Below are 25,523 nucleotides of genomic sequence, written 5' to 3' on the forward strand. Positions count from 1 at the left end.
TCATCTGTTGTCGTAGTGTCTGCACTGATGTACATATGTATTGTCTCCTGTCTGGGGACAATACACATCTGTTTAACCTGTGCTCAACGCTCTCTTCACTCACATTGTCTGTACTTTTAAGACGTGATTAGCTGTAAAGATTCCAATCATTATTTTGTAAATCGAGTTTGTGTCTTTATATGCCCTGTTTGTGAATAGAACTCCCACTCATCTGACGAAGGGCCAGCGCTCTGAAAGCTAGTGGCATTTGCTACCAAATAAACCTGTTGGACTTTAATTTGGTGTTGTGAGACTTCTTACTACATTATAATATCCCAAAATAGATCCTACACGGCCGTGGAGGCAGGCTGGTTGGAAGGTTTTCCTCAGCTTTTAACTATCATTGAAAGCTTCAGCCTGTTATTTATGTTTAAAAAGCTGAGGATTGAAAAAGATTCAATTTATTGCATTTGCACAGGCTTTATCTGCCCCTCAAGAGAATTTACATCCACTGCATAAAGTTGTGACTCTCACACTGCAGGTTCAGGCCCCTTGTACCAACCAAAACGAGGTCTGTGTGAACTCGGCACAGAGGTCAAATGGGCCAACCAGGTTTTGATTTCCCTCCCGTGTGAGTCACACCCTGCCCCCTTTCCACTGCTGATAAAAATTGGATCAGTTGGAAATGGGGTGGGGGCATCTGTGTCTAGGCCACACCGTCATTTTATAAACATCTTCTGAGCCTTCCCAACCCTGTGAAGATCTGTTCCCTCAGCAGATACTCCACCATGCTAAATGTTGGGTAATTAGTTAAAGAACATTTTAATTGCCTGACATTTGTTGTGGGAAATTCGGCACTTCGGAGTCAGATTTGGAGACTCAACAGTTTTATTCGGACAAAGCTTTGGGAGAAGCGCTGGCACTCCGCAGTACAAGCAGCCACCTCCTCAACTACACATTGGTAGTTGAACATCTTTTATTGTTTTAGATAATAAACAGTATGGACATTCGCTGTTAGCACATCGTTACAAGTTGAGTAGACAGTATGTCGTTATGCACAGACAAGTACGGACATTGACAGTTATCACATCATTGTACATAGAGTAGATACATTTATGCAGTTATGTCCTCTATCAACGGCTGATCTTGTTACACACATTTATGAAGTTATGTCCCCCCATCAGTGGCTGATTTCATTATCAAACTCATTGTTCTGGGTCTGCTTTTATCTCAAGTTTAAGGTGCCTCAAGGTCTGACCTGTTTCCTGCAGTAATTTAAATGCTTCAGGTTTTACCTCTTTGTGTAATGTCTGTGTCCAAAGTCAGTGCCTCTGAATGTCCCTTCCACAGCCCATTTTGTGTCCCAGGTAACCATTTTGTGTCCTGTACTTTGATTTCACTCCAACACATTGATATTCGTTGCTTTAATGAGCTTGTAAATTGTGGCAAGCATAGACTATCTTGAGGGTCTGTGAGAAAAATCCATCAGAATTAATCAACATTATGATTTGACTGGTGTAAGCATTCATCTTACTGTCAGCTCACTAATGCTGTACTTAATTGCAAGTGCAGGAGGAATGGCTTACTCAGACATTTGGCGGTATGGTGGCACAGTGGTTAGCATTGCTGCCTCATAGAACCAGAGACGTGGGTTCAGTTCCAGCCTCGGATGACTGTCTGTGTTGAGGTTTCAATGCTCCATTCTTGGCCCCTTTCCCTCAGCATTTATATAACCTCACAATGATGTTGTTGAGTGATAACATGACCAGGAGCGGGGGCAAGGATGGAACACTAAACAACAACAAAGGATCACCTGATAGAGGAGCGAAGAAAAGCTATTGAAAGTGTTCATGTGTCCACAGCGTGACATATTAAAATGGAACCTGTGTTCGGAGATGAGGTTGTGAAGGACACATGTTCAATGAGTAAGAAATAGAATGTTTTAATGGCAAGTAAAATAAGAGTGTGGGTGGTAATAAAAGCCATAACAGATTTTTATTGGGTGCCTTTGGTTCCTGCGATTTGTAACACTTCTGAAATTCTGGCATTTATGTTTTCAATAACTAGTGTTGATGCAGATTTGGTTCCACATGCCTTTATTAAAAGACAGTCATGCAAAACATGACTGTGGTGTCAAGGTGCTGAGGGTACAGCTAAAGGCAATTTTATACTACTGTAGCAAATCACATAATCGTGGAATCTTTACAGTGCAGAAGGAGACCATTTGGCTCATTGAGACTGCACTGACCCTCCAACAGAGCAGCTTAAGCCAGGACCAACCCCCACCCTATAACCGTAATGCCATGCATTTACCCCACTAATCCCCTAACCTGCGCATCTTGGGACACTAAAGGGCAACTTAACATGGCCAGTCCACTAACCTGCACATCTTTGGACTGGGGGAGGAAACCGAAACCCCTGGAGGAAACTCACGCAGACACGGGGAGAATGTACAAACTCCACACAGACAGTGAACCAAAGCTGGAATCAAACCAGGGTCCCTGGCGCTGGGAGGCGGCAGTGCTAACCACTGTACCGCCCTTTATTATTTCAATGAGAATGAATCCAGCCTTCGTTTTACAAGATAACGAGAAAGAGCTTGCATTTTTTTACTGCACTTCTCAGGACTTTCCAGAACTACTTATAGCCATTGAAGTGTGTTTGACATGTGGTGACTGTAGCAGCATGGGAAATATAGCACCTAATCTGCACTAAGCAAGGCCAAACAAACAGCTCTATCTGTTTGATGTTGGGCTAAAAATAGATGAGTGAAGGCCCTCAAAGATCTGGCAGTTTTTAAAGTAGAAAAATCATCATTTAGTCCAGTGAAAATATTGGCAGCTAGGGCCACATTGCTCCAATCCTCCTTGGCAAGGGCTGGGTGGCAGGGGACTGAAAAAATTGCAGATGTTTCTCCCATGGCTGGAGTCACACCGAGTACAAAGGAAGATAGTTGCGGTTGTCCAAGGCCGATCGCTTCACCACCAGGGGACGGTTGCAGGAGTCCCTCAGGGTGGTGTCACACACCAAAGTGTTTCCAGCTGCTTCATCAATGACCTTCCCTCTATTATAAGGTCAGAAGTGGGGTTGTTAGCTGATGACTGCACAAGGTTCAATACCATTTGTGATATCTGAGAAGCAGTCCTTGCGTGCAGCAAACCCTGGACAACATCCAGGCTTGGGGATGGTAAGTGGCAAGCAACATTTGTGTAAGTGCCAAGCAAGACCATCTTCAACAAGAGAAAATCTCCCCTCGATGTTCAGTGCCATCACCACCATTGAATTGCCCCACTCCCATCAACATCCTGATGAAGGCTACCATTGACCAGAAATGTAACTCGAGCAGCTGTATAAATTCTGTGGCTACAACTGCAAGTCAGAGGCTGGGAAATGTGTGGTGAAAAACTCATCCCCGACTCCCCAGAGCCTGTCCACCATTTATACAAGTCAGGAGTGTGATGGAGGCTGTCCACAGCTGCAGCAGCCCCTCAAGAAACATAGAAAACAGGAGCAGGAGCAAGCCATTTGGCCCTTTTGAGCCTGCTATACCATTCAACATGGCTGATTCTCTATATCTCAATGCCATACTCCATTCTCTCCCCATAGCCTTTGCCACCCTTAGCATCTATAGATATGTAAGAGCTCGACACCACCAGTATATGGCAGCCCATCTGATCGGCAGTCCATTCACCACATTGAATATTTAGTCTCTCCACCAGCATCCAAATGTTGCACTGCATCAACTCTCCAAGGTTCCTTCAACAGCACCTTTCAAACTCACAATCTCTTAACGCCTTGGAACGCATGGGAACACCATTACCTGCAAGGTCCCCTTGCCATTCGTTCACTGTCACTGGAAAGGCCTGGAACTCCTTCCCTTACAGCACCTTGGGTGTAGCTGCACCAGATGGACTGCAACGGCTCAAGAAGGCGGTTCACCATCTCCTTTGAAAGGACAACCAGGGGTGAAGTACAAATGTTGGCTTTGCCAGAGAGACTCACATTACATGAGGGAAGAAGAAAAACCTGATCCAGTCAATGTAACAGATTCAGGGCTCGGGGTGAGGTGGACTTTTAGGGACAATAATCTGGGACAGCATCACTTGGCAATTGAAGGCAAGTTAATCAATGAAAGTCGACATGAATCTGATGGAATAACTTGATTTGAGTTGCCTGAAGTGTTGGAAAGGATGACGAGGGTTAACCAGTTGATGATATGCATATGGATTTTTAAAAACCATTTGTCAAAGTAGCAGATTTTAGACTAGAAAGCAAAACCTGTGGGATTATAGTGACAGAAACAACATGGATATGAAATTGGCTAAGGCACAGAGAATAGTGGTGAACAGTTATTTATTGGAATGGAGGGAAATATGCAATGTGTTCCCCATGGGGGTTGGAATTTGGACCACTGCTCTTTTTGATATATCTTTATAGGGTTTACATATACAAGGGCATATCTTCAGTGTTTGCTAATTGTCAAGAAACTCGGAAATGTCGGAAACAGTGCGGAGGCGAGAAACAGACTCCAAAGAGCGTAGACAAACTGGTGAAATGAACAGACACGTGGTGGATGACATTCAACAAGATTTATTTTGGCTGGAAGAATGCGGAGAGGCAATATAAATGTAATTATTAAAGGAGGTGCGGTAATAGAGAGCACTCCATGAGCCTGAACATGAACCTGCGAATGTTGCAGATCAGATTGAAAAGGCTGTTGCAGAAAAACACATGGGATTCTTGGCTTTGTTACAGGGAGAAATTTTCCATTATTTTACGGGCAACAAAAGAGTGAGTAGCCCGTCGGCAGTGTTAGAGAGTTTTTCTACTGTATGTGAGCCTTTCAATCAGTGAGGGCACTCCGTTTAAACATAAAGGCAAAATACTGCAGGTGCTGGAATCTGAAACAATGCTGGAAAATCTCAACAGGTCTGACAGCATCTGTGGGGAATAAATGGAATCAATGTTTCAAGTCTGGATGACCTTTCATCAGAGCTCACATTTAAACACCTCCCCAGCATTTTCTGTACCCTCAAGTGGCGTGAAGACCCTCCATCCAGCAAGATTACCAACCCCACATGGGAAGCTGGCAATCGCCAGCTCCCGGCACAAGAGGATGAGCACCCAGTGCAGGAAGAAGGTAAATGACCTCCTTCGTGCAGCAAGGGTAAGTCACCTTTTTCATGTGTCAATACTCACCCACTCGCACACCCGTCATGCGTCCACTGGGAGCTCACTCACTGTTACCTCGTGGGACCACAGCGCTTGTCCTCCCCCATGTTTCCCCGTCTGTCCCGAGGCTCCTCTCCTCATCATATCCCAGCTTCCATTCACCAACCACACTTGTCGGGCACCCTTACCATCTGACCGGCATGCTGCCTGTTTACATTCTTCCCTTCCGTCTCCTTGCGAGACAAGCAGGCTCAAAATAAAAAGGACAGAGCACAGACAGGAGGAGGCTTACCGGGACTGAAAATCCTTCACCGTTCGAGGAGACAGCCCTCCATCTTCCAGGGAGGAAGAGGACTGCCATTGCGCTGAGGGTGAGGTGGGCAAAAGAGAGAAAGCGGGGATCCACAACACCATCATTCATCCAGCCAGCCTGACTTTTGCATTATCTGAAGGGGTGCTGGAATCAAAAATAACTTCCAAAAGAGAACTTGGAGGAAAAAAATAATTACAGGGCTATGGGGAAGGATCGGAACCAATTGAATCGCTCTTTTAAAAAGCTGGCACAAGTCCGATGAACTAACTGGCCATCTTCTATGATGTTCACAATAAGAAGTCTCACAACACCAGGTTAAAGTCTCACCTGCGGAAGGAGCAGTGCTCCAAAAGCTCGTGATTCCCAATAAACCTGTTGGACTTCAACCTAGTGTTGTGAGACTTCTTATTGTGCCCACCCCAGTCCAACGCCAGCATCCCCACTTCTTTGATGTTGGTTGAGGGCCATCTATTGATCAGGGCACTTGCTTTTTTATTCACAATATTGCAAGCATATGTGTTGCCTCACTCTGGTCGTACGAGCAGAATATCAATTCATCTGTAAAACATAGAAGCCAGGGGCGTACATGTCTTGCGGTGTGCCTGTTGAATTGTGAAACCATCCAAGTACAAGTAGATGCAAGAGTTCTTTGGAAGAGTAGCTGAGGAGTGGCCAAGCAGAGTAATTGTAATGTAGTGTCGATACGTGTTAGAATGGATGGGTGGTGACGGTTGAATCTGCATTTCACTGAAAGCTGCATATATATCAATTTAGACTCCAGATGGAAAGGAAAGGACAGGCTTCAACTCATTTTATGGCTTAACAAGTAACTGTAATTGGCTGTGTGTGCTAAACCAGAGAAGCCAGGATGATGCCAGGCTCAGTCTGCGAGGTTTTCTTTGCCAATATGCTGCATTGATTTGATTTGATTTATTAGCCAGAATTTTACCGACCCTTTCGCCACAGGAATCGGAGCAGGCGAGGTGGGGACAATGGGAAGGTCCATTGACCTCGGGTGGGATTTTACGGTTTCAGCTTGAGCGAGACCGTAAGATCCTGCATTATCACATGTATAGGGGTACAGTGAAAAGTATTGCTTCTTGTGCCCTATACAGACAAAGCATACCATTCATAGAGTACATAAGGGAGAAGGAAAGGAGAGGGTGCAAATACAGTGTTACAGTCACAGATAAATAAATATATACATACGTACAGGTGGGCGGCATGGTAGTACAGTGGTTAGCACTGCTGCTTCACAGCTCCAGGGTCCTGGGTTCGATTCCCGGCTCGGGTCACTGTCTGTGTGGAGTTTGCACGTTCTCCTTGTGTCTGCGTGGGTTTCCTCCGGGTACTCCAGTTTCCTCCCATAGTCCAAAGATGTGTGGGTTAGGTTGATTGGCCATGCTAAGAAATTGCCCCTTAGTGTCTAGGGATGCACGGCTTAGAGGGATTAGTGGGTATAATATGTAGGGATATGGGGATAGGGCCTGGGTGGGATTGTGTTCGGTGCAGACTTGATGGGTCGAAGGGCTTCTTTCTACACTGTAGGGTTCTATGATCTCTGATCTATATATGTAGTTCAGATGACTGTCAAGACTCCTACATTGGTCATTCTGCCACAGAGAACATAGAACATAGAATTTTACAGCGCAGAACAGGCCCTTCGGCCCACGATGTTGCGCCGACCAGTTAAAAAACAATGACCCACTAACCTAAACCAATCCCTTTCCATCCATAAACCTATCCACGGATCTCTTAAACGCCCCCAAACTAGGCGCATTTACAACCGCAACAGGCAGGGCATTCCAATCCCTCACCACCCTCTGGGTAAAGAACCTACCCCTGACATCCGTCCTATAACTACCCCCCCTTAATTTAAAGCCATGCCCCCTCGTGCTAGCTTTCTCCATCCGAGGAAAAAGGCTATCACTATCCACCCTATCTAAACCTCTAATCATCTTATATGTTTCAATAAGATCCCCTCTTAGCCGTCTTCTTTCTAGCGAAAACAACCCCAAATCCCTCAGTCTCTCCTCATAGGACCTCCCCTCCATACCAGGCAACATCCTGGTAAACCTCCTCTGCACCCTCTCCAAAGCCTCCACATCCTTCCTGTAATGTGGGGACCAGAACTGCGCACAGTGCTCCAAGTGCGGCCGCACCAGAGTTGTGTACAGTTGCAACATGACGCTGCGACTCCTAAATTCAATCCCCCTACCAATAAACGCCAAGACACCGTAGCTAGATTGGAGGAAGGAAAGGGTGGTGTAAAACTGCCACTGTCGTCAAATAGTCTCATCGCTGCTGAAATCTCACATCGGGAATTGGATTTTATGAGCGCTCAAGTACTTTATGGTATTATGCTGAATTATGGTCATTATGGTACGCTGTGCTTATTTGTGCGAAGACACAAGGGGGAGCATTTCCTGTACATGCACTGAGGCAGTGTCGGTGTTAGAGATTGTGACTGTTTTAATTGGAGCTCTGCTTTGTATCACAGAGTTGTGGGGTGTTTTTGTGAACTGGGGCCTTCTAACTCCTTTGCAACAAAATCACTCACTGCAAAATAAAATTGCAGCCACTCAGAAAGTAACTACGTCTTTCTTCGGTGTTCACTATTTGACGGACCTTATGCTGAAGTGTTATCGATGATGGGGAGTTGGATTTGAAGTAAAAGGCTTGCAAATTATTACATAAAGCAAGACGGTTTTTCAAAGAGTTATTGAAGTAGTGATTGCAGAATGCTTGGTAATAACAAGTAGATATGTTTTTGCCCAGAAACCAATTAGTTTTCCTGAGCAATTGGACAAAAGGGAATGTAAATGAGGATAGAGGAGGCTGAGAACGTGCTAAAAGTGTCCATTAAGTGTGTGAATGGCGGAACGCACGGACAGATTGTTGCAGGATTGATGAGGAATGTGATAGTTGCACTAAACGCAGTGGGTGGATGGGGGTTGGTGGTGGAGGTGGGGGGGGGGGGGGGGTTGTGGGGGGGGGGGGGTTGCAGGATACCATGGATAGAGAAGTGGAAAATTAGAAGTGAAGAAGAAGGATGATAAAATTGATAAATGAGGTTAAATAAATCCATTTTATCAGCCTTTTTCACTTCTATTTTGGTGGCTGAATTTCAGAGGTGGCTAAGAGGTTTTGTAATTTCTAGTGTTAAATCCTTGTTATCGAAGACTGGGTGCTCTGAGCAGCTATGCTTTTTAGCCAAGTGGGCCAGCTGTATGCCTCTCCAATCTCTCTTGTGTATTTTTTTTATTCGTTCACGAAACATGGGCTTCGCTGGCTGGCCAACACTTATTGGTCGTCCCTGGTTGCCCAAGGGCAGTTGAGAGTCAACCACATTGCTGTGGCTCTGGAGTCACATGTAGGCCAGACCAGGTAAGGATGGCAGATTTCCTATCCTAAAGAGCATTAGTGAACCAGATGAGGTTTTATGAAATTACAATGGTTTCATGGTCATCAGTAGATTATTAATTCCAGATTTTTTTTATTGAATTGAAATTCCACCATCTGCTGTGACGGGACTTGAACCTGTGTCGCCAGACCATTAGTTGAGTTTATGGATTAATAGTCTTGCATTAATACCACAAGGTCATTGCCTGCCACCTAATTGGAATTGCAATGATAAAGAATGCATTTATGTTGCACCTTTGAAAACCACAGGATGTTCCAAAGCAGTTCGCAACCAATAAAGTGCTTTTGAAGTATGGTCAACTGTTGTAAAGCAGGAAAGGTGGCTGGGACGTCAAACCTCCCTTTCTAATTTATCTGTTTTCTCTTCTAGGTAAAAGCAAAGGAAAAGGAAAAGGTAAGATTGAAAAGTTATCACCACAAATTCAGCATAGATGTTTTGAAATATTAACCTTTATCCTCTTTCCATTTAGTTTCTTTTACAAGGTGGCCAGAAACCCCAAGGTGTTTTATGAAGGTAGCCTAAGTTTTGCATTTGATTTTGTATGGTTGAGTACAAGATGTTTCACTCCAGGTATGATAGCAGTGACCCACTAGGGAGCTTTTGTCAAACAAAGTTTATTTAAGAACACAGTTAGAATAAAACAAAAAGAATTAGCATAAGTTTTACCAATTACAAGACGTAAACACGACACAGTATATTCATTAACAGCTAGCTATCTCTGTTGTTCCATGTCAAAGTGATACCTCATAGACGTACACCCTTCTTCAGAATCAACAGAAAAACAAGTATGCTTACACGATGCTTGATTTTTAGCTTTTTAACACTTCCAGATAGAAATCCAAGCAGCAATTTTGAGACAAGGATATGTCCTCAAAACAGCAAAACTTCAGAGAAGCAAACCCAGACTCCGGCAGTTCTCAGCCTCCAGATCCCAGAAACAGAAAAGGACACCTCTCCCTCTGTAGTTTCCAAAGCAGCAACTGCCATCCAGCAGAATCTCCAAAAAAGAGACTTATCTTCTGGCGGATTCCAGTCTCCCAACTTCAGAGAGGAAAAAATACAGACACTGTTCTTTCAACTGCAAATGCAGCGTCTAAGCTTGAATATACTGTAAAAAAAAGCCCAATGCCCCGTCACATGACCATACCTGCCAATCATCCCAATAAAGCTCCACTTGGCAAAATTCCAGGGGAAAACAGCAGAACAGCATTAGTTCAGATTAAAACCAGTATTCTGGCCATTAGGAGCAATTATGCATAAAAACCTGCTGCAACAGATCCTGCACAAGAACATGGCTCAAATACATTTCTTAATGGCACAGTATCCTCGCAGGATGTAACAATATATTAAAGTTGATGCTTTAATCAAATGAATCATCATAACTCAAGCTATGGTCTCCTCTCTTTGGCCCACCCACTGTTCACAAGAGTTAGACAGTATGTCTTTGCACAAATTAATCACTGCTGAGAAATTGTGTTGTGTTACAATAAATACAGGAATGTAATGTGGAACCAAGTTGACTAATGAAATTCCAGGTTTTATCATGACCAGTATAGACGATAAGTGCCCTGCTATTGGCAGAGAAAGTAAGGAGTAATTTAGTACAGATGTTTAAAATCATGAATGGATTTAAGAGATTAAATGGAGCGAAACAAATTCCAATGGAAGAAGCTTCAGTAACCAGATAACACTGTTCGAAGTTAATTGGCAACACAACCAAAATAGAAACATGATTTTTTTTTTACACAGCAAAGTTGCTCTGATGTGGAGTGCCCCACCTTAAAAAAGTGGAAGAAGCACTCAGTAATAATTTTTAAAGGCTAATTAGATAAGTACTTGAAGGGGAAATATTTCTTTGGCTGCAGGAAAAGGAGGGGTGTGGGATTGATTGGAAGGATATCCCAAAGAGCTGTCACAACACAATGGGCCAAATGGCCTCCTCCTGGGTCGTATTATTTTATAACTCCACGTAGCTCATTTAAAACTACAAGTGTGTTCGACAATATTGCACTAAGTATATTTATTAGTGTCACAAGTAGACTTACATTAACACTGCAATGAAGTTACTGTGAAAGTCCCCTAGACACCACAGTTTGACATCTGTTCAGGTACACTAAGGGAGTATTTAACACAGCCAGTCCACCTAACCAGCACGTCTTTTGCACTGTGGGAAGAAACTGGAGCAGCCGGAGGAAACTCACGCAGGCCCGGGGAGCACATGCAGACAAGCCAGGAATCGAAGCTGGGTCCCTGGTGCTATGAGGCAGCAGTGCTAACCACTGTGCCACTGTGCCGCCCTCACTGCACATTGTAAGAAAGATTTTGAGGCTGTGGAAATTGTTCACATGTACTGGGATGCTGCCTTTCTTGAGAAAATACAAATATGAAGAAAAGTGGGATTGATTGGAAGGATATCCCAAACAGCTGTCACAACACAATGGGCAGAATGGCCTCCTCCTGGGTCATATTATTCTATAACTCTACATAGCTCATTTAAAACTTTGGAGCTTTTCATTATGAGGCAACAACGCCAAGGTATTTTAAACTCTGAAAGAATAGGATAGGTTTAAGGGAAGCAGACTGTTCTCGATAGTTAAGGGGTCTCGAAACAGGGACCAGAGATGAAAGATTTAAAACAGTGGCTTGAAAAAGATACTTCACATAAGAGTTGGGAGATTGGGGAATTCATTTGGATAACTTCTACGTAGGACTGTCGACAGTTGCTGTCGACACATGTCGATGTGTCAGAACATGTGCTGGAACCCTGCATTTCTGAAAGTGATTCTTTTATGTATCACTGTTTTCCAGCGAGGGTTTTGAGGTCCAATGATCCACTTGTAAATTTAGACATATGGATGAGATAGTTACAGCCTTACATAGCCTTTGGGAACAGTTTGCTGTACATATCTTTTCTTCCCACTCCTGAGGATACTGACTCACACTGTGGCACGGCTCCATGGACACCAATGCCGTTTGCCTCGTCAAAGTTGCTTTTCTTTGTGTGAAAGCCAAGGCCGTAAGCTGAAAAGAGACCATTATGCAATTATGTAGCATTATGAATCCAGCCCGATTTCTGCCCAACCCCGACATTCAGTGCGTGCATTTTTCAGTGAGCGTTGCTGATAAGAAGTGAAAATGCTGGTGCTTTTCATTCCCCAGGGTCACTTATGGCTAACCATAACGCCTCTGCACCTTCTGCTAATTTATCACGAGCTAGGGATTGAACCTGAGACCAAAGCAAAATACTGTGAGGGCTGGAGATCTGAAATAAGGTCAAAATACTGGGAACATGCAGTAAGTCAGGCAGCACCTGAGGAAAGCGAAATGAGAGTTGAGAGGGGTGGGATTTCATCACTCAAGGGAGAACGCTAAAATCCCTCCCAAGGTCAGCGGGCTCTTCCATTGTCAGCCCATCGCCTGCTTGATTTCATAGTGGGCAGGGCGAGAGAATTCTGGCCAGCATGTCAGTTTGATGGGTTTCCATCCGAACCTGGGACTTTTCCATGGTGTCTTTTCCTCAGAGACACATCCCAAGATGCTAAGAAGTGTGCGGGGTTGGTGGAGCGGGGCAACCAGTTGGGCTGGAGGAGGGCACTCGAAGAGTTGGAATAGGTGGCCAAAAGTTTACTCAAAAAAGTGTGTCTTAAAAAGACTTTCAAAGAGAGGGAAATGAATAAGTAAAGAGGCAGTGAGAATCCCAGAATTAAATCTGAGGATAGCCTTTCCGGGAACGGTGGGGCAAAGGAAAGAGCTAAAGGGAAGACTGGCAAAATAAAACCACTTGGGTTATTTGATTTGATTCGATTTATCATTGTCATGTGTTGGGAGACAGTGAAAAGTATAGTGTCTAGCACACTATACAGACAAAACATACCATTCATAGAATACATAGGGGAGAAGGAAAAGAGAGCCTGCAGGATATAGAGGTGCAGTTGCAAATATAGTGAAGAGAAAGATAAGTTAAATATATAATAAGCCCATTCAAAAGTCTGATGGCAGCAGGGAAGAAGCTGTTCTTGAGTTGGTTAGTATGTGTTCTCAGACATTTGTATCTTGTTCCTGAAGTAAGAAGGTGGAAGAGAGAATGATAGGACATAAAGTGCTGACCTGAGCATTGGCTAACCATCAGAAAAGTGATTTTGATGAGTTTAAGCCTATAAGAGGAATATTGCTTGAATTGGAACTAACAGAGATTGGTTAGCAATTAAGAATTGTATCTTGTCATGTTTAAGTATTTCATTGGTAAAAGTTAAGCCAATTCATTCATTATAGTTAAACTGTCCTGTTAAATAAAGTTTGTTTTTGATAAAAGCTCCTGAGTGAAACAATAAAATTACACCTGGAGTGAAAAACCTTATCCTCACACTCATGCCAAAATAGAAAAAAACTGTCTAGTCGAACTTCATAATATAGTTTTGGAGTTTCTGCTCTGGTAGCATAACAATCCTCTCAATATTGGTACAAGACATTCACAAGACTCATGGTGGGTAGTTGGGGGATATCAACGTGTAACATTGGTTCCATTTCAGTTGAGGTTTGCTGAATGTCACCACTTCCCAAAGCCCAAAAACTGGACTTTTTATCAACATCAGAATAATAGGAAAGCAACCTTCAACGGAATCCTTATCTTGAATGTAGTTTCAAAATGACAAACTAATAGCTTTTCAATCACTTTGCCAAATATCCAAGGGGTAATTTTTTGCTTGATTGGAAGCATTTAGTGCAAAAACCAACCATTAACAAAGCCAGATCATTGTTACCAGAATCAATTCAACTTTGAATCTACTTGCTAATAACTCCCATGACCCAGCATGCCTTCCTGATATTTGGTCTTCGATATAACTCTGCGATTTACTTTACAGGCAAAAAAATGGGTCCACCTGGTCCACAAGGTCCCCAGGGCCCTCCAGGTCCACCTGGACCCCAAGGCCCTCCAGGAATCCCAGGAATCCCTGGCATACCAGGCACAGCAGTGTTGGCAGCACCTGGGCCGCCTGGTCCACCTGGCCAGCCAGGTCCTCCAGGGCCCCCAGGACCACCAGGTAAGTGGGTATTAGTTTGGTGTGAATGATCATTTATGATTCATCAGATGGCATGTAACATGATGAGGGGCTTAATACTTGGTACATTGCTCTCCATGTTAACATCCCAATCTCCACACATCACGGGAAGAATGTTAGAGTACTTCTTGTCAATTGCACTAAGTTTTAAACCGGAATGTGTTTCTTGGTTGCACCTTGACATAAGTCTAGGAAACCTGAGAAGGCATGCATATATCTCCAAAGATTACGATGGAAAGATGATAATTGGTAATAAGGATATGTGTGACCATGTTTCTCAATAATCAGGTGAGTTAATTGGAGCAGAAAGTGCCTCCCCGAATGGGAGGATCTTCTGTTGGCACCTGCCATGGCCAATCAGGAAGCTGGCACGAAACTGATATGATCCCGCTAATGGGATGCAAAGAAAGGCTCGACTCCTTGCATCAGATTGTGAGTGACACTTGTGGGAAAAGTTTTCCTCAAAATTCAGGGTGCCAGGTGCGTGCCTTTCACTGACAGCTGTGAACTATGCCATTCTGAAAGCATAGCAGCAATGGGATTCAATAATCTCTCCCCCAGTGTCAACAAGACAAAGCAGAGAGTTATTGACTTTAGGAAGCGTAGTGGAGGATATACTCCTATCTACATCAATGGGGATGGAGTAAAAATTGTCGAGAGCTGCACATATTTAGGAGTCCAGATCATCAACAACCTGGCCTGGTCCACCCATGCCGACATTATAGTTAAGAAAGCCCACCAGCACCTCTACAGTTTCAGAATACGAATGAAATGTAGCATGTCAGCGACGACTCTCACCACCTTTTATAGATGCACCATAAAAAGCATTCTTTCTGGTTGTATCACAGTTTGGTATGGCTCCTGCTCTTCCCAAGACCGCAAAAAACTACAAAGGGTTGAGAATGTAGCCCATTCCATCAGGCAAACCAGCCTCCCATCCACTGACTCTGTCTATACTTCCCGCTGCCTTGGAAAAGCAGCCAGCATAATTAAGGACCCCATGCACCCCAGCCATGCTCTCTTTAACCTTCTTCCATTGGGAAAAAGATACAAATGTCTGAGGTCACACACCAACCATTTCCATACTACACCATCACAAACAGCTTCTTCCCTGCTGCCATCAGACTTTTGAATGGACCTACCTTGCACTAAGTTGATCTTTCTCTACACCCTAGCCATGAATGTAACATTACATTCTGCACTCTCTCCTTTCCTTCTCTATGAACGGTATGCTTTGTCTGTATAGTGCGCAAGAAACAATACTTTTGACTGCATTCTAGTACATGTGACTATAAGAAATCAAAATTTAAATTTGATGTGGGGGAAGCCTTCTAATGTTGGCCACAATAGTGAGATGCAAACTCATTATAGTTACGTTTCCTACATTCGATGGCAGGAATCACGACCAGCCATTGATGAGAGGAGGAGATGATCACGTGATGGATTTACATCACCCGGAAACACACCTACAGCTTTCTTACAATATTCACCAGTCACGCCACCGAACATGTGTCAAAGCTCATGAAATTATTTTTTAAAGCCGACAAATTAAACTTGAGGTTTTTTTTTGCACTTTTATTGCAAAGTAACATGTTTTTCTTCCAGCTATAAATTTTCAGCTGAATAAGGTAATTAATTTTAACCACCTGGCCTTGTTAATATGGCTCTGACATTGGGTCAGAGTTAGCAGGAAGAGTGGCCTTCAGCCCGCAGAACACTGGCACTTTGATCGGGGAAGGAACAGGGAGGTGTCTTGCAGTAGAGAAGGAGGCAGAAAGGAATGTTTGAGGCAGGAGAGGCGTAGGTTTGAAAAACCAGTCCGAGAGGAGGAATTCAGCGACTTGTGGCCTCTCTTGGGAAGTTTAAAGAGAATACAGAACCCAAATTGAGTAGTCGTTTCTGCTGCTGCTGCACCTCTGACAGATGGTTTCCTCAGTCAGGTCCCAATATTTTTATCAGACCCTGATCTGAATATTGCAAGAAAGTCTGTTCAGAAGTGGCAGCAAAAATTGGATTGGCAGTTAAGTCATCCAGTGGATATAAACTGCTTAAAAGCTGGGTTTCGAATAGACAGAGGGAGGGGGGAGGGTGTTTAAATGCCTCCCCAGTAGTAATGTGAAAACTCCATAAAACTGCCTATAATAGTCTATATCCCTGATTTCAAAGGTATTTTTTAATTGCCAAATATTTTCTTTTTCAGGTACTTCAGACAAATCTGCAGACAATCGGCCCTCAGTAAGTGCACAATGTTACCACAACATTGTCATGCATGTTTAATTATAAATGTCATCTCTTTTAGTTTTGGTTATGGACAGTGAGGTGATCTTCCCAAAATAATTCTGGGGTGATCGTATCAAAAATATTCTGAGTGCCGAACAAGTGTGAAAGTGAAAGAGAATCATGTTCGTTTATTGGACAAATTCCCAGCCATATGGCACCTAAGAAAATAAGATGAGGCAAATGTGATTCTCGCCAGTAGGTGGAGTGGGCAGAGCCTATCAACACCAGGAAGCCAGCTACAGATTACTAGGGGGCACTATTGCACATGTGCTCCAATCTCCTAGTGCACTGTGTCCAAGTGTACACAGTGAGGACCTCCACTGGTGGGGTCGTTAAGGCAAGTGAACCCGGCCAATTGCGTCAGGGAGTTACTAATGATATTACAATTAGGCCGTTAATATTTAATAAAGTGCAAGGCTGATTACGCCAGCAGCACAGGGCCGACAATGTCGCGAGAGGCGAGAAGCTGGGCATGAATCCAGTTTTCTGCTTCTTGTCCGATCTTACCAGTTTGCCCCCTCTAAGTCTGAAAATTGGAGTGTTTCATCGAACCATGAAATCCCTACAGTGCAGCAAAAGGCCATTCAGCCCATCGACCACAATCCCACCCAGGCCCTATTCCCGTAACTCCACATATTTATCCTGCTAATCCCTCCGACATTAGGGTCAATTTAGCACGGCTGATCAGCCTAACCTGCACATGTTTGGGCTGTGGGACGAAACTGGAGCACCCGGAGGAAACCCACGCAGACATGGCGAGAATGCGTAAACTCCACACAGACAGTGAACCCGAGGCCGGAAGTGAACCCGGGTCCCCGGCGCTACGAGGCAGAAGTGCTAATCACTGTGCCCCACTTCGGGTTTTCCAGCGAGCTACCCCGTGTAATCTTTTCACACTCTGTCAATTATTTTGGCAGTCGGTGGTTCATTCCCTGGGTGGGGGAGCAGTGGGGGGTGGGGGGGGGAGGCACAGCAGGTGGGAGAGACCGCACCCTCTAAAGAAAAACAAATTTGTAGGCGGTTAGTGGCCCGGCAGCTGCTAATTTCCAAATCAAACAGAAATTGAGTTCGAGGATTTTCAGTCATTGAGATCTTGCTCAAGTTTATCTGAAGTGCTTCAACCAGCAGTTTCAACTCCTTTTTAATTCCTCTCATTAAGAACAAGGTGTTAGTTTTGGATTGTCCAATATGATTGGTCCTTGCCATCAATCGTGCCAGAATCCAATCAATATCATGAGGAATTTTACATTCCTTCAGACAGATGTGAACATGGTGCAGGTTCATGGCAATGTGAAGGGAAAACAGATCAGGAACAGAACGGGAAAGAAATGATTCTCTCTTTCTTGTTGCAAGAATGTACTTTATGCGGTGCTTTCATCACTTACAAAATTATGAAGGGTAGAAGCAGACTGTTTCCAGCTGTTCAGAGGTTTTGAATGAGGAGCCATTCAGTTCTGACAGAAAGAGGCCATACAGCCCATCGTATCATAGTATCATTGAGCCCTACCGTGCAGAAGGAGGCCATTCAGCCCATCGAGTCTACACCTACAATCTAAGCCCCCTAACTCCACATATTTACCCCACTAATCCCGCTAGCCTGTGTATCGCAGGACATTAAGGGGCAATTTAGCATGGCCAATGCACCTAACCTACACATCTTTGGGTTGTGTCTGCACTGATTCACGGAAAGAGCATCACATCCAGACCTTCCCCTCCATCCCATCCCCACAACCTGCACACGCAACAATCCGCCTCACATCTTTTGGAGTGTGGGAGGAAATCAGAGCACCTGGAGGAAATCCACACGGACAATGTGCAAACTCCGCAGTCACTTAAGACAGGAACTGAACCTGGGTACCTGGCGCTATGAGGCAGCGTTGCTAACCGCTGTGTCACCGCTATTGTTCTTGCAGCATTTGTGGCGAGAGAAAATTTTAAAATATAATGCTGTTCCCAACGCGACCTCCTGTACATTGCAGCGACAGAATGCAGACTGGGTGACTGCTTAGTATTTGCATGCACGCCCATTGTAGATTTGGGGAAGACAAGTTAACGGTACTAATTAATGCGTTTGCTTTTGTAGTAATTTTACTGTGCAATTATTTTATTTTTGAAAGTACCTTGTGCTGTTGTTCTGGGTGGATGACAGCCAATGTAGACACAGTGGGCTGAATGGCCTCTGTCTGTGATTTCCTGCTTTGCTATTCCATGTGTAACGTTTGAATTGTTGCTTTCAGATGGCAGTCGTTCACCTCCAGGGTCATGACTCAGTCATTCAAGTAAAACAAGGTAAGATTTAAATTCAAGAAATTAAAATGTTAGTAATATTATATCCACTGCCAGTATAGTGCTATGCAAAGTTACCAGTAATCTTTTTGCATTGTAAGTGGAATCCAAGCATCTTACAGAAGGAGGCCATTCTGCTTGTTGATTCCTTGTTCCTTCTCTCTGTGAATGATTAATCTCTTCCCACTGGTTAACAGTTTCCTTGTAGCCCTGCCACTTCTTCAGCTGATGCATTCCAGATTATATCTGCTCACCTCGTAAAAACATTTTTCCCTCATCTCTCCTTTGGCTCTTTTGTCATTCACCTGAGGCATATGTCCTCTCGTTGGTTCTTGGTCCTACTAACAACGAGATCAGTTCCTCTCCCCTCTACTCAGCATGGTGATGCAGTGGTTAGCACTGATGCCTCATAGCACCAGGGATCCGAGTGCAATCCCAGCCTCGGGTCACTGTCTGTGTAGAGTTTGCACATTCTCCCCATGACTGCGTATGTTTCCTTTGGGTGCTCCACTTTCCTCCCACAGTCAAAAGGTATGCAGGTTGGATAGACTGGTCATACTAAATTGTCAGGGGGACTAGCTAGGGTAAATATGTGGAATTGTTATCAGTGCAGGCTTGATGTACCATTCGGCCTCTTTCTGCACTGTAGGAACTCTATGATTATGATTTTACGATTATGAATAGATCCATTAGATTCCCTTTTGATCTCTATTCCAGTGCAAACAATCTCAGCTTCTCCAGTCTGCCCACGTAGTTCCTCATCCCTGGAACCATCCTTGTAGATCTCTTCTGCAGCCTTGCAAAGACCTTAGCATCCCTCCTAAAGTGTGGTGCCCACAATTGGATACAATACTCCACTTGTAACCAAACCAGCAATCAATAAAGTTCACTCTAACTTCCTTGCTTTTGAACGCTGTGCCTTTATTTATAAAATGCAGGATACTATATGCTGTTATTAATAAGTTAAAAATTTAAGTTTAATTATTAGTGTCACAGGTAGCCTTACATTAACACTGCAATGAAGTTACTGTGAAAATCCCCTAGTCGTCACACTCTGGTGCTGTTTGGGTACACTGAAGGAGAATTTAGCGTGGCCAAAGGACCTAACTAACACGTCTTTCAGACAGTGGGAGGAAACTAGAGCGCCCGGAAGAAACCCATGCAGACATGAGGAGAATGTGCAGGATCAGTACAGAGAGTGCCCCAAGCTGGGAATCGAACCCAGGTCCCTGGCGCTGTGAGGCAGCAGTGCTAACCACTGTGCCGCCTAAGTACAAAATAATACAGAAAATCAGATTATTGGGAGTATTTTTCATTGGCACAGTCTAATTTATCTAACACTAATACATTTACTCAAGACTTGTCACAGTTTACAATGACTTTGTGCCTGTCTTCCTCAATGTTGCAATAAAGCCTTGTAACACACACATTCTCATCCAGCTATGACACAGGGATGGCCTTCCATTAAATCTGACACAGTGGGAAATGAGTGTGTGGTAACTTAACACAATCTCTTCTGTCTGGGAACGTAAGAACATAAGAACATAAGAAATAGGAGCAGGAGTAGGCCATCCAGCCCTTCGAGCCTGCCCCGCCATTCAATAAGATCATGGCTGATCTGAAGTGGATCAGTTCCACTTTCCCGCTTTCTCCCCATAACTCTTAATTCCCTTGTCTATCAGAAATCTGGGAACTGGGTCTGAATTGAGGCCAGGGCAATGGAGACAAACATTTCCTTTTTTTTGCTAAATGTAAATACCATTTTTGCCATTTTTTTGCCATTCATGCCCCACCCCCATTGCCAGCAAGGGCAAAGAATTTGGCCCTCAACCAGATCTCCATTCACTGCAGAGGGACCAGAGAACCCCGCTGACATGAACAGCCTGAAAATTCCATCCATTTTCTCTGGAAAATCCTGGCAAAAATCTCTAAGTTTACAGATGACACAAAGTTGGGCGGGAGGGTGAGCTGTGAGGAGGATGCAGAGCTGTTTCAGTGTGATTTGGACAGGCTGAGTGAATGGGCAAATGCATGGCAGATACACTATAATGTGGATAAATGTGAGCTAATCCACTTTGGAACAAAAGCAGGAAAACAGATTATTATCTGAATAGCTATAGTTTAAGAGAGGGGACTGTGCAATGAGACCTGAGTGTCTTCACACACCAGTCCCTGAAGGTAAGCATGCAGATGGTAAAGGAGGCAAATGGTGTGTTGGCCTTCATAGCAAGAGGATTCAAGTACAGGAGTAGGGGTGTCTTGCTGCAATCATACCAGGCCTTGGTGAAGCCACTCCTGGAATATTGTGCGCAGTTTTGGTCTCCTTATTTGAGGAGGTTCTTGCTATCAAGGGAGTGCAGAGATGTTTTACCAGACATTTCCCAGGGTGGCAGGACCGACATATAAAGGAGAGATTGAATCGTTTAGAATTATATTCACTGGAGCTTAGAAGAATGAGAGAAGAATTCATAGAAACCTACAAAATTCCAACAGGGCTAGACAGGGTAGATGCAAGGAGGATGTTCCTGATGGTGAGAGTGGCCAGAACCAGGGTCATAATCTAAGGATATGCAATAAACCATTTAGGAATGAAATGAGGAGAAATAACTTCACCGGAGAATGGAATTCACCATCACAGAAAGCAGCTGAGGCCAAAACATTGTATGTTTTCAAAGAGTTAGATATAGCTCTTGGGATGAAGGGGATCAATGGATATGGTGGGAAAGTGGGGTCAGTTGGATGATCAGCTGTGATGATAATGAATGGTGGTGTAAGCATGAAGGGCCAAATTGCCAACTCCAGCTCCCAATTTCTACATTTCTATTTTTCTACATCTACGTGGGCCCAAGCTGAGCTTCCACCCCAATGTACTCTCTGTCGAAAATGGAATGGACATTCGCCTCTGTAACAATTGCCCGTTTCCACACTGCCTCTGCCAATCTGCTGTTGAAACTTTAACCGTGCCTTTATCACCTCCAGAAGCAACTAATTCAATGTTCCCCTGATCAGTCTGCCATCATCCAGCTTCCATAAACTTCACCTCCCCCTAAACTCTGCTCCCTGTTTCTCACCCGCACCCATTTTAGCCTCAGCACTCGATTCCCCCCTAAAATTTCCAATTTGACATTTGCAGCCTCATGTCTGAATTAATTCCTGGCGTCACCCTTCTCGATCTCTCTGTAACCTCCTTCAGCTTACAGCTTCTCCCTTTCTCTTTGCCTTTTTGTGCGTCACTCCCTTTTAATGCCTCTACCACACAACCCCGTTCCACGTTTTACGACCCTTCTTCAAACCTGCCTCTTCAAATAAACTTTTTGCTTACTCTACTTCATCTCTCCTTCTTTGGCTCTTTGTCCATTTCTGACTGCACCCTGTGAAGCACTTCAGTGGCATTTTACCAGCGTTAAAGGTGCTATAAAAATACAAGTTCTTGCAAAGATCCTGTCGCCTGAATACTGAACTTGGAAATACTTTCGATTGATAGTACTCCTCCAGACCTCATTTCTCATCAACATGTTTTTTCTGAAATCTGGATTGAAATTTCCAGTAGCTGCATGTATTTGAGTTGCATTAACGTCTAATGACAAAAGGCATCTGATGATCTGATGACAAGATAATCTCCCTGAAGCAGGCAATGGCTGCTCAGTTAGTGTAACAAATTTTCATTGTAACTGGTATAAAGTGGTTTGGATAGAATCTGATTCAATAACCTGAATAGGACTTCAAGCCTGGATGCTTTGCAAGTGTCATTTTTAAAAAAATTTTTGACATGATAAAGCAATCTTGCGATGACTAATTATCCAATTTAACCCAAAAGGGTGGTGATGAGAGAAGAGGGCGGAGATGAGGGAAGAGGGTGGAGATGAGGGATGAGGGTGGAGATGACAGATTGTGAAGTATGATTTGTAAGCCTGAGGCAAAAGGAGAATACAACTGATTCTAAACACCTGAAATCAAATCACAAAATGCTGAAAATACTCCATAGGTCTGGCAGCATCAATGGAGAGAGAAACCGTGCTAACGGCTGGAATCTCCTGCCCTGTAAGAGATGAGGAAGATAGTCTGAAAATTTGTTGGGTTGGCATTGAGACCAAGACCCATCGCATTTCAACCTCCATCATGAATAAATCCTGGATGGACAGGTCCATGATCGACTTCCCATTCCGCCGCAACTTGACTCCCTTGAGAATCTTATAAGAGATAAGAGAGTCCCTGTAAGAGACACTCTAACCACCACCCCTTGATATTCAATGGTGTTACCATCACCGAATCCCCCCCTGTCTACATCATAGGGGTCACCATTGACCAGAAACTCAGCTAGACTCACCGCATAAACACAGTGGCTACAAGAACAGGTCAGAGGCTAGGAATGCTGTGGCGAGTAACTCACCTCCTGACTCCCCAAAGCCTATCTGCATCTACAAGGCACAAGTCAGAGGTGTGATGGAATATTTTTCACTTGCCTTGATGGGTGCAGCTCCAACAACACTCAAGAAGCTTGACACCATCCAGGATAAAGCACCCTGCTTGATTGGCACCACATCTACAAACATTCAACCTCTCCACCACCGACTCTTAGTAGCAGCAGTGTGTACTATCTAAAAAATCAAAGAAAATTACAACACAGGAACAGGCCCTTCAGCCCCCCAAGCCTACACCCACCATGCTACCTGACCTAACTAAAGCCCCCTATGCTTCCAGGGACCATATCCCTCTATTCCCATCTCATTCATGTACTTGTCAAGACGCCCCTTAAAAGACACTGCCGTATCCACTTCCACTACCTCCCCTGGCAACGAGTTCCAGGCACTCACCACTCTCTGTGTAAAAAATCTACCTCATACATCTCTCTTAAAACTTGCCCCTCACACCTTAAACCTAAGCCTCTAGTCTTCCACCCTGGGAAAGAGCTATTGAGTATCCACTCTATTCATGCCTCTCATAATCTTGTAGGCTTCTATTAGGTCTCCCCTCAACCTGCGTTGCTCCAGTGAGAACAAACCAAGTTTCTCCAACCTCTCATCATAGCTAATGCCCTCTGTACCAGGTGACATCCTGTTAAATCTTTTCTATACCCTCTCCAAAGCCTCCACATCCTTCTGATAGTGTGTCGACCAGAATTGAACACTATATTCCAAGTGCAGCCTCATTAAGGTTCTATAAAGCATCAACATGACTTGCCAATTTTTAAACTCAGTACCCCGGCCGATGAAGACAAGCATGCTATTTGCCTTCTTGACTACCTTCTCCACCTGCATTGCCACTTTCAGTGACCTGTGTACCTGTACACCCAGGTCCCTTTGCCTATCTACAAGATGCACTGCAGCAATTCAACAAAGATCCTTAGACAGCATCTTCCAAACCCAAGACCACTTCCATCTAGAAGGATAAGGGCAGCAGATAAATGGGAACACCAGCACCTGCTAGTTCCCCTCCAACCACTCACCATCCTGACTTGAAAATATAAACAGTGGTTCCTTCACGGTCGCTGAGTAAAATCATGGAATTCCCTCCCTACCGGCATTGTGGGTCAACCCACACATAGAATCACAGAGTCATAGAGGTTTACAACATGGAAACAGACCCCTCAGCCCAACTTGTCCATGCCACCCTTTTTTTAAAACCCTAAACTCATCCAAATTGCCCGCATTTGGCCCATATTCCTCTCTACCCATTATACCCGTGTAACTATCTAAATGCGTTTTAAAAGACAAAATTGAACCCGCCTCTACTACTACCTCTGGCAGCTTGTTCCAGACACTCACTGCCCTCTGTGTAAAAAAATTGCCCCTCGGGACACTTTGGTATCTCCCCCTCTCGCTTTAAACCTATGCCCTCTAGTTTTAGACTCCCCTACCTTTGGGAAAAGATATTGACTATCTAGCTGATCTGTGTCCCTCATTATTTCATAGATCTCCATAAGATCACCCCTTAGCCTCCTATGCTCCGGAGAAAAAAAGTCCCAGTCTGTTCAGCCTCTCCTATTAACTCAATCCATCAAGTCCTGGTAGCATCCTAGTAAGTCTTTTCTGCACTCTTTCTAGTTTAATAATATCCTTTCTAGAATAGGGTGACCAGAATTGCACACAGTATCCCAAGTGTGGCCTTACCAATGTCCTGTACAACTTCAACAAGACATTCCAATTCCTGTATTCAATGTTCTGACCGATGAAACCAAGCATGTTGAATGCCTTCTTCACCACTCTGTCCACCTGTAACTCCACTTTCAAGGAGCTATGATTTCTTTGTTCTGAAACTCACCCCAATGCCCGACCATTAACTGAGTAAGACCTGCCCTGGTTCAATCTACCAAAATGCATCACCTCACATTTGTCTAAATTAAACTCCATCTGCCATTTGTCAGTCTACTGGCCCAATTGATCAAGATCCCATTGCAATTGGAGATAACTTTCTTCACTGTCCACTATGCCACCAATCTTAGTGTCACCTGCAAACTTACTAACCATGTCTCCTATATTCTCATCCACATCATTAATATAAATGACAAATTACAGTGGACCCAGCACTGATCCCTGAGGCTGGTCACAGGCCTCCAGTTTGAAAAACAACTCTCTGCAACCACTCTCTGGCTTCTGTCAAGAAGCCAATTTTGTATCCATTTCACCCTGGATCCCATGAGATTTAACCTTATGCAACAACCTACCGTACAGTACCTTGTCAAAGCTCTTGCTAAAGTCCATGTAGACAACATCAACTGCACTGCCCTTATCTACCTCCTTGGTTACCCCTTCAAGAAACTCAATCAAATTTGTGAGACATGGTTTTCCACTCACAAATCCATGCTGACTGTCCCTAATCAGTCCTTGCATCTCTAAATGCCTGTAAATTCTGTCTCTCAAAATACCTTTCAACAATTTACCTACCACAGATGTGAGTCTCACTGGCCTGTAGTTCCCAGGCTTTTCCCTGCAGCCCTTTTTAAACAAAGGCACATTTGCCATTCTCCAATCTTCAGGCATCTCACCTGTGACTATCGATGATTCAAATA

At 44.0% G+C, this 25,523-nt stretch overlaps 1 protein-coding gene across 3 annotated transcripts in view; it reads left to right on the top strand.

Moving 5' to 3' along the window:
- eda (ectodysplasin A) overlaps positions 1 to 25,523 on the top strand; it is a 253,357-nt gene that overhangs the window by 191,900 nt on the left and 35,934 nt on the right. For all 3 annotated transcript variants that reach the window (XM_080187890.1, XM_080187891.1, XM_080187892.1), the window contains exons 3-6: positions 9,258 to 9,281; positions 13,751 to 13,930; positions 16,149 to 16,183; positions 18,466 to 18,517. In XM_080187890.1, coding sequence (XP_080044016.1) covers positions 9,258 to 9,281; positions 13,751 to 13,930; positions 16,149 to 16,183; positions 18,466 to 18,517 — 291 coding nt within the window. The remainder of the gene's footprint in view (positions 1 to 9,257; positions 9,282 to 13,750; positions 13,931 to 16,148; positions 16,184 to 18,465; positions 18,518 to 25,523) is intronic.

The sequence above is a fragment of the Carcharhinus amblyrhynchos genome, chromosome 4 (assembly GCF_965287045.1).
Source record: "Carcharhinus amblyrhynchos chromosome 4, sCarAmb.v2.hapA, whole genome shotgun sequence".
Lineage (NCBI taxonomy): Eukaryota > Metazoa > Chordata > Chondrichthyes > Carcharhiniformes > Carcharhinidae > Carcharhinus > Carcharhinus amblyrhynchos.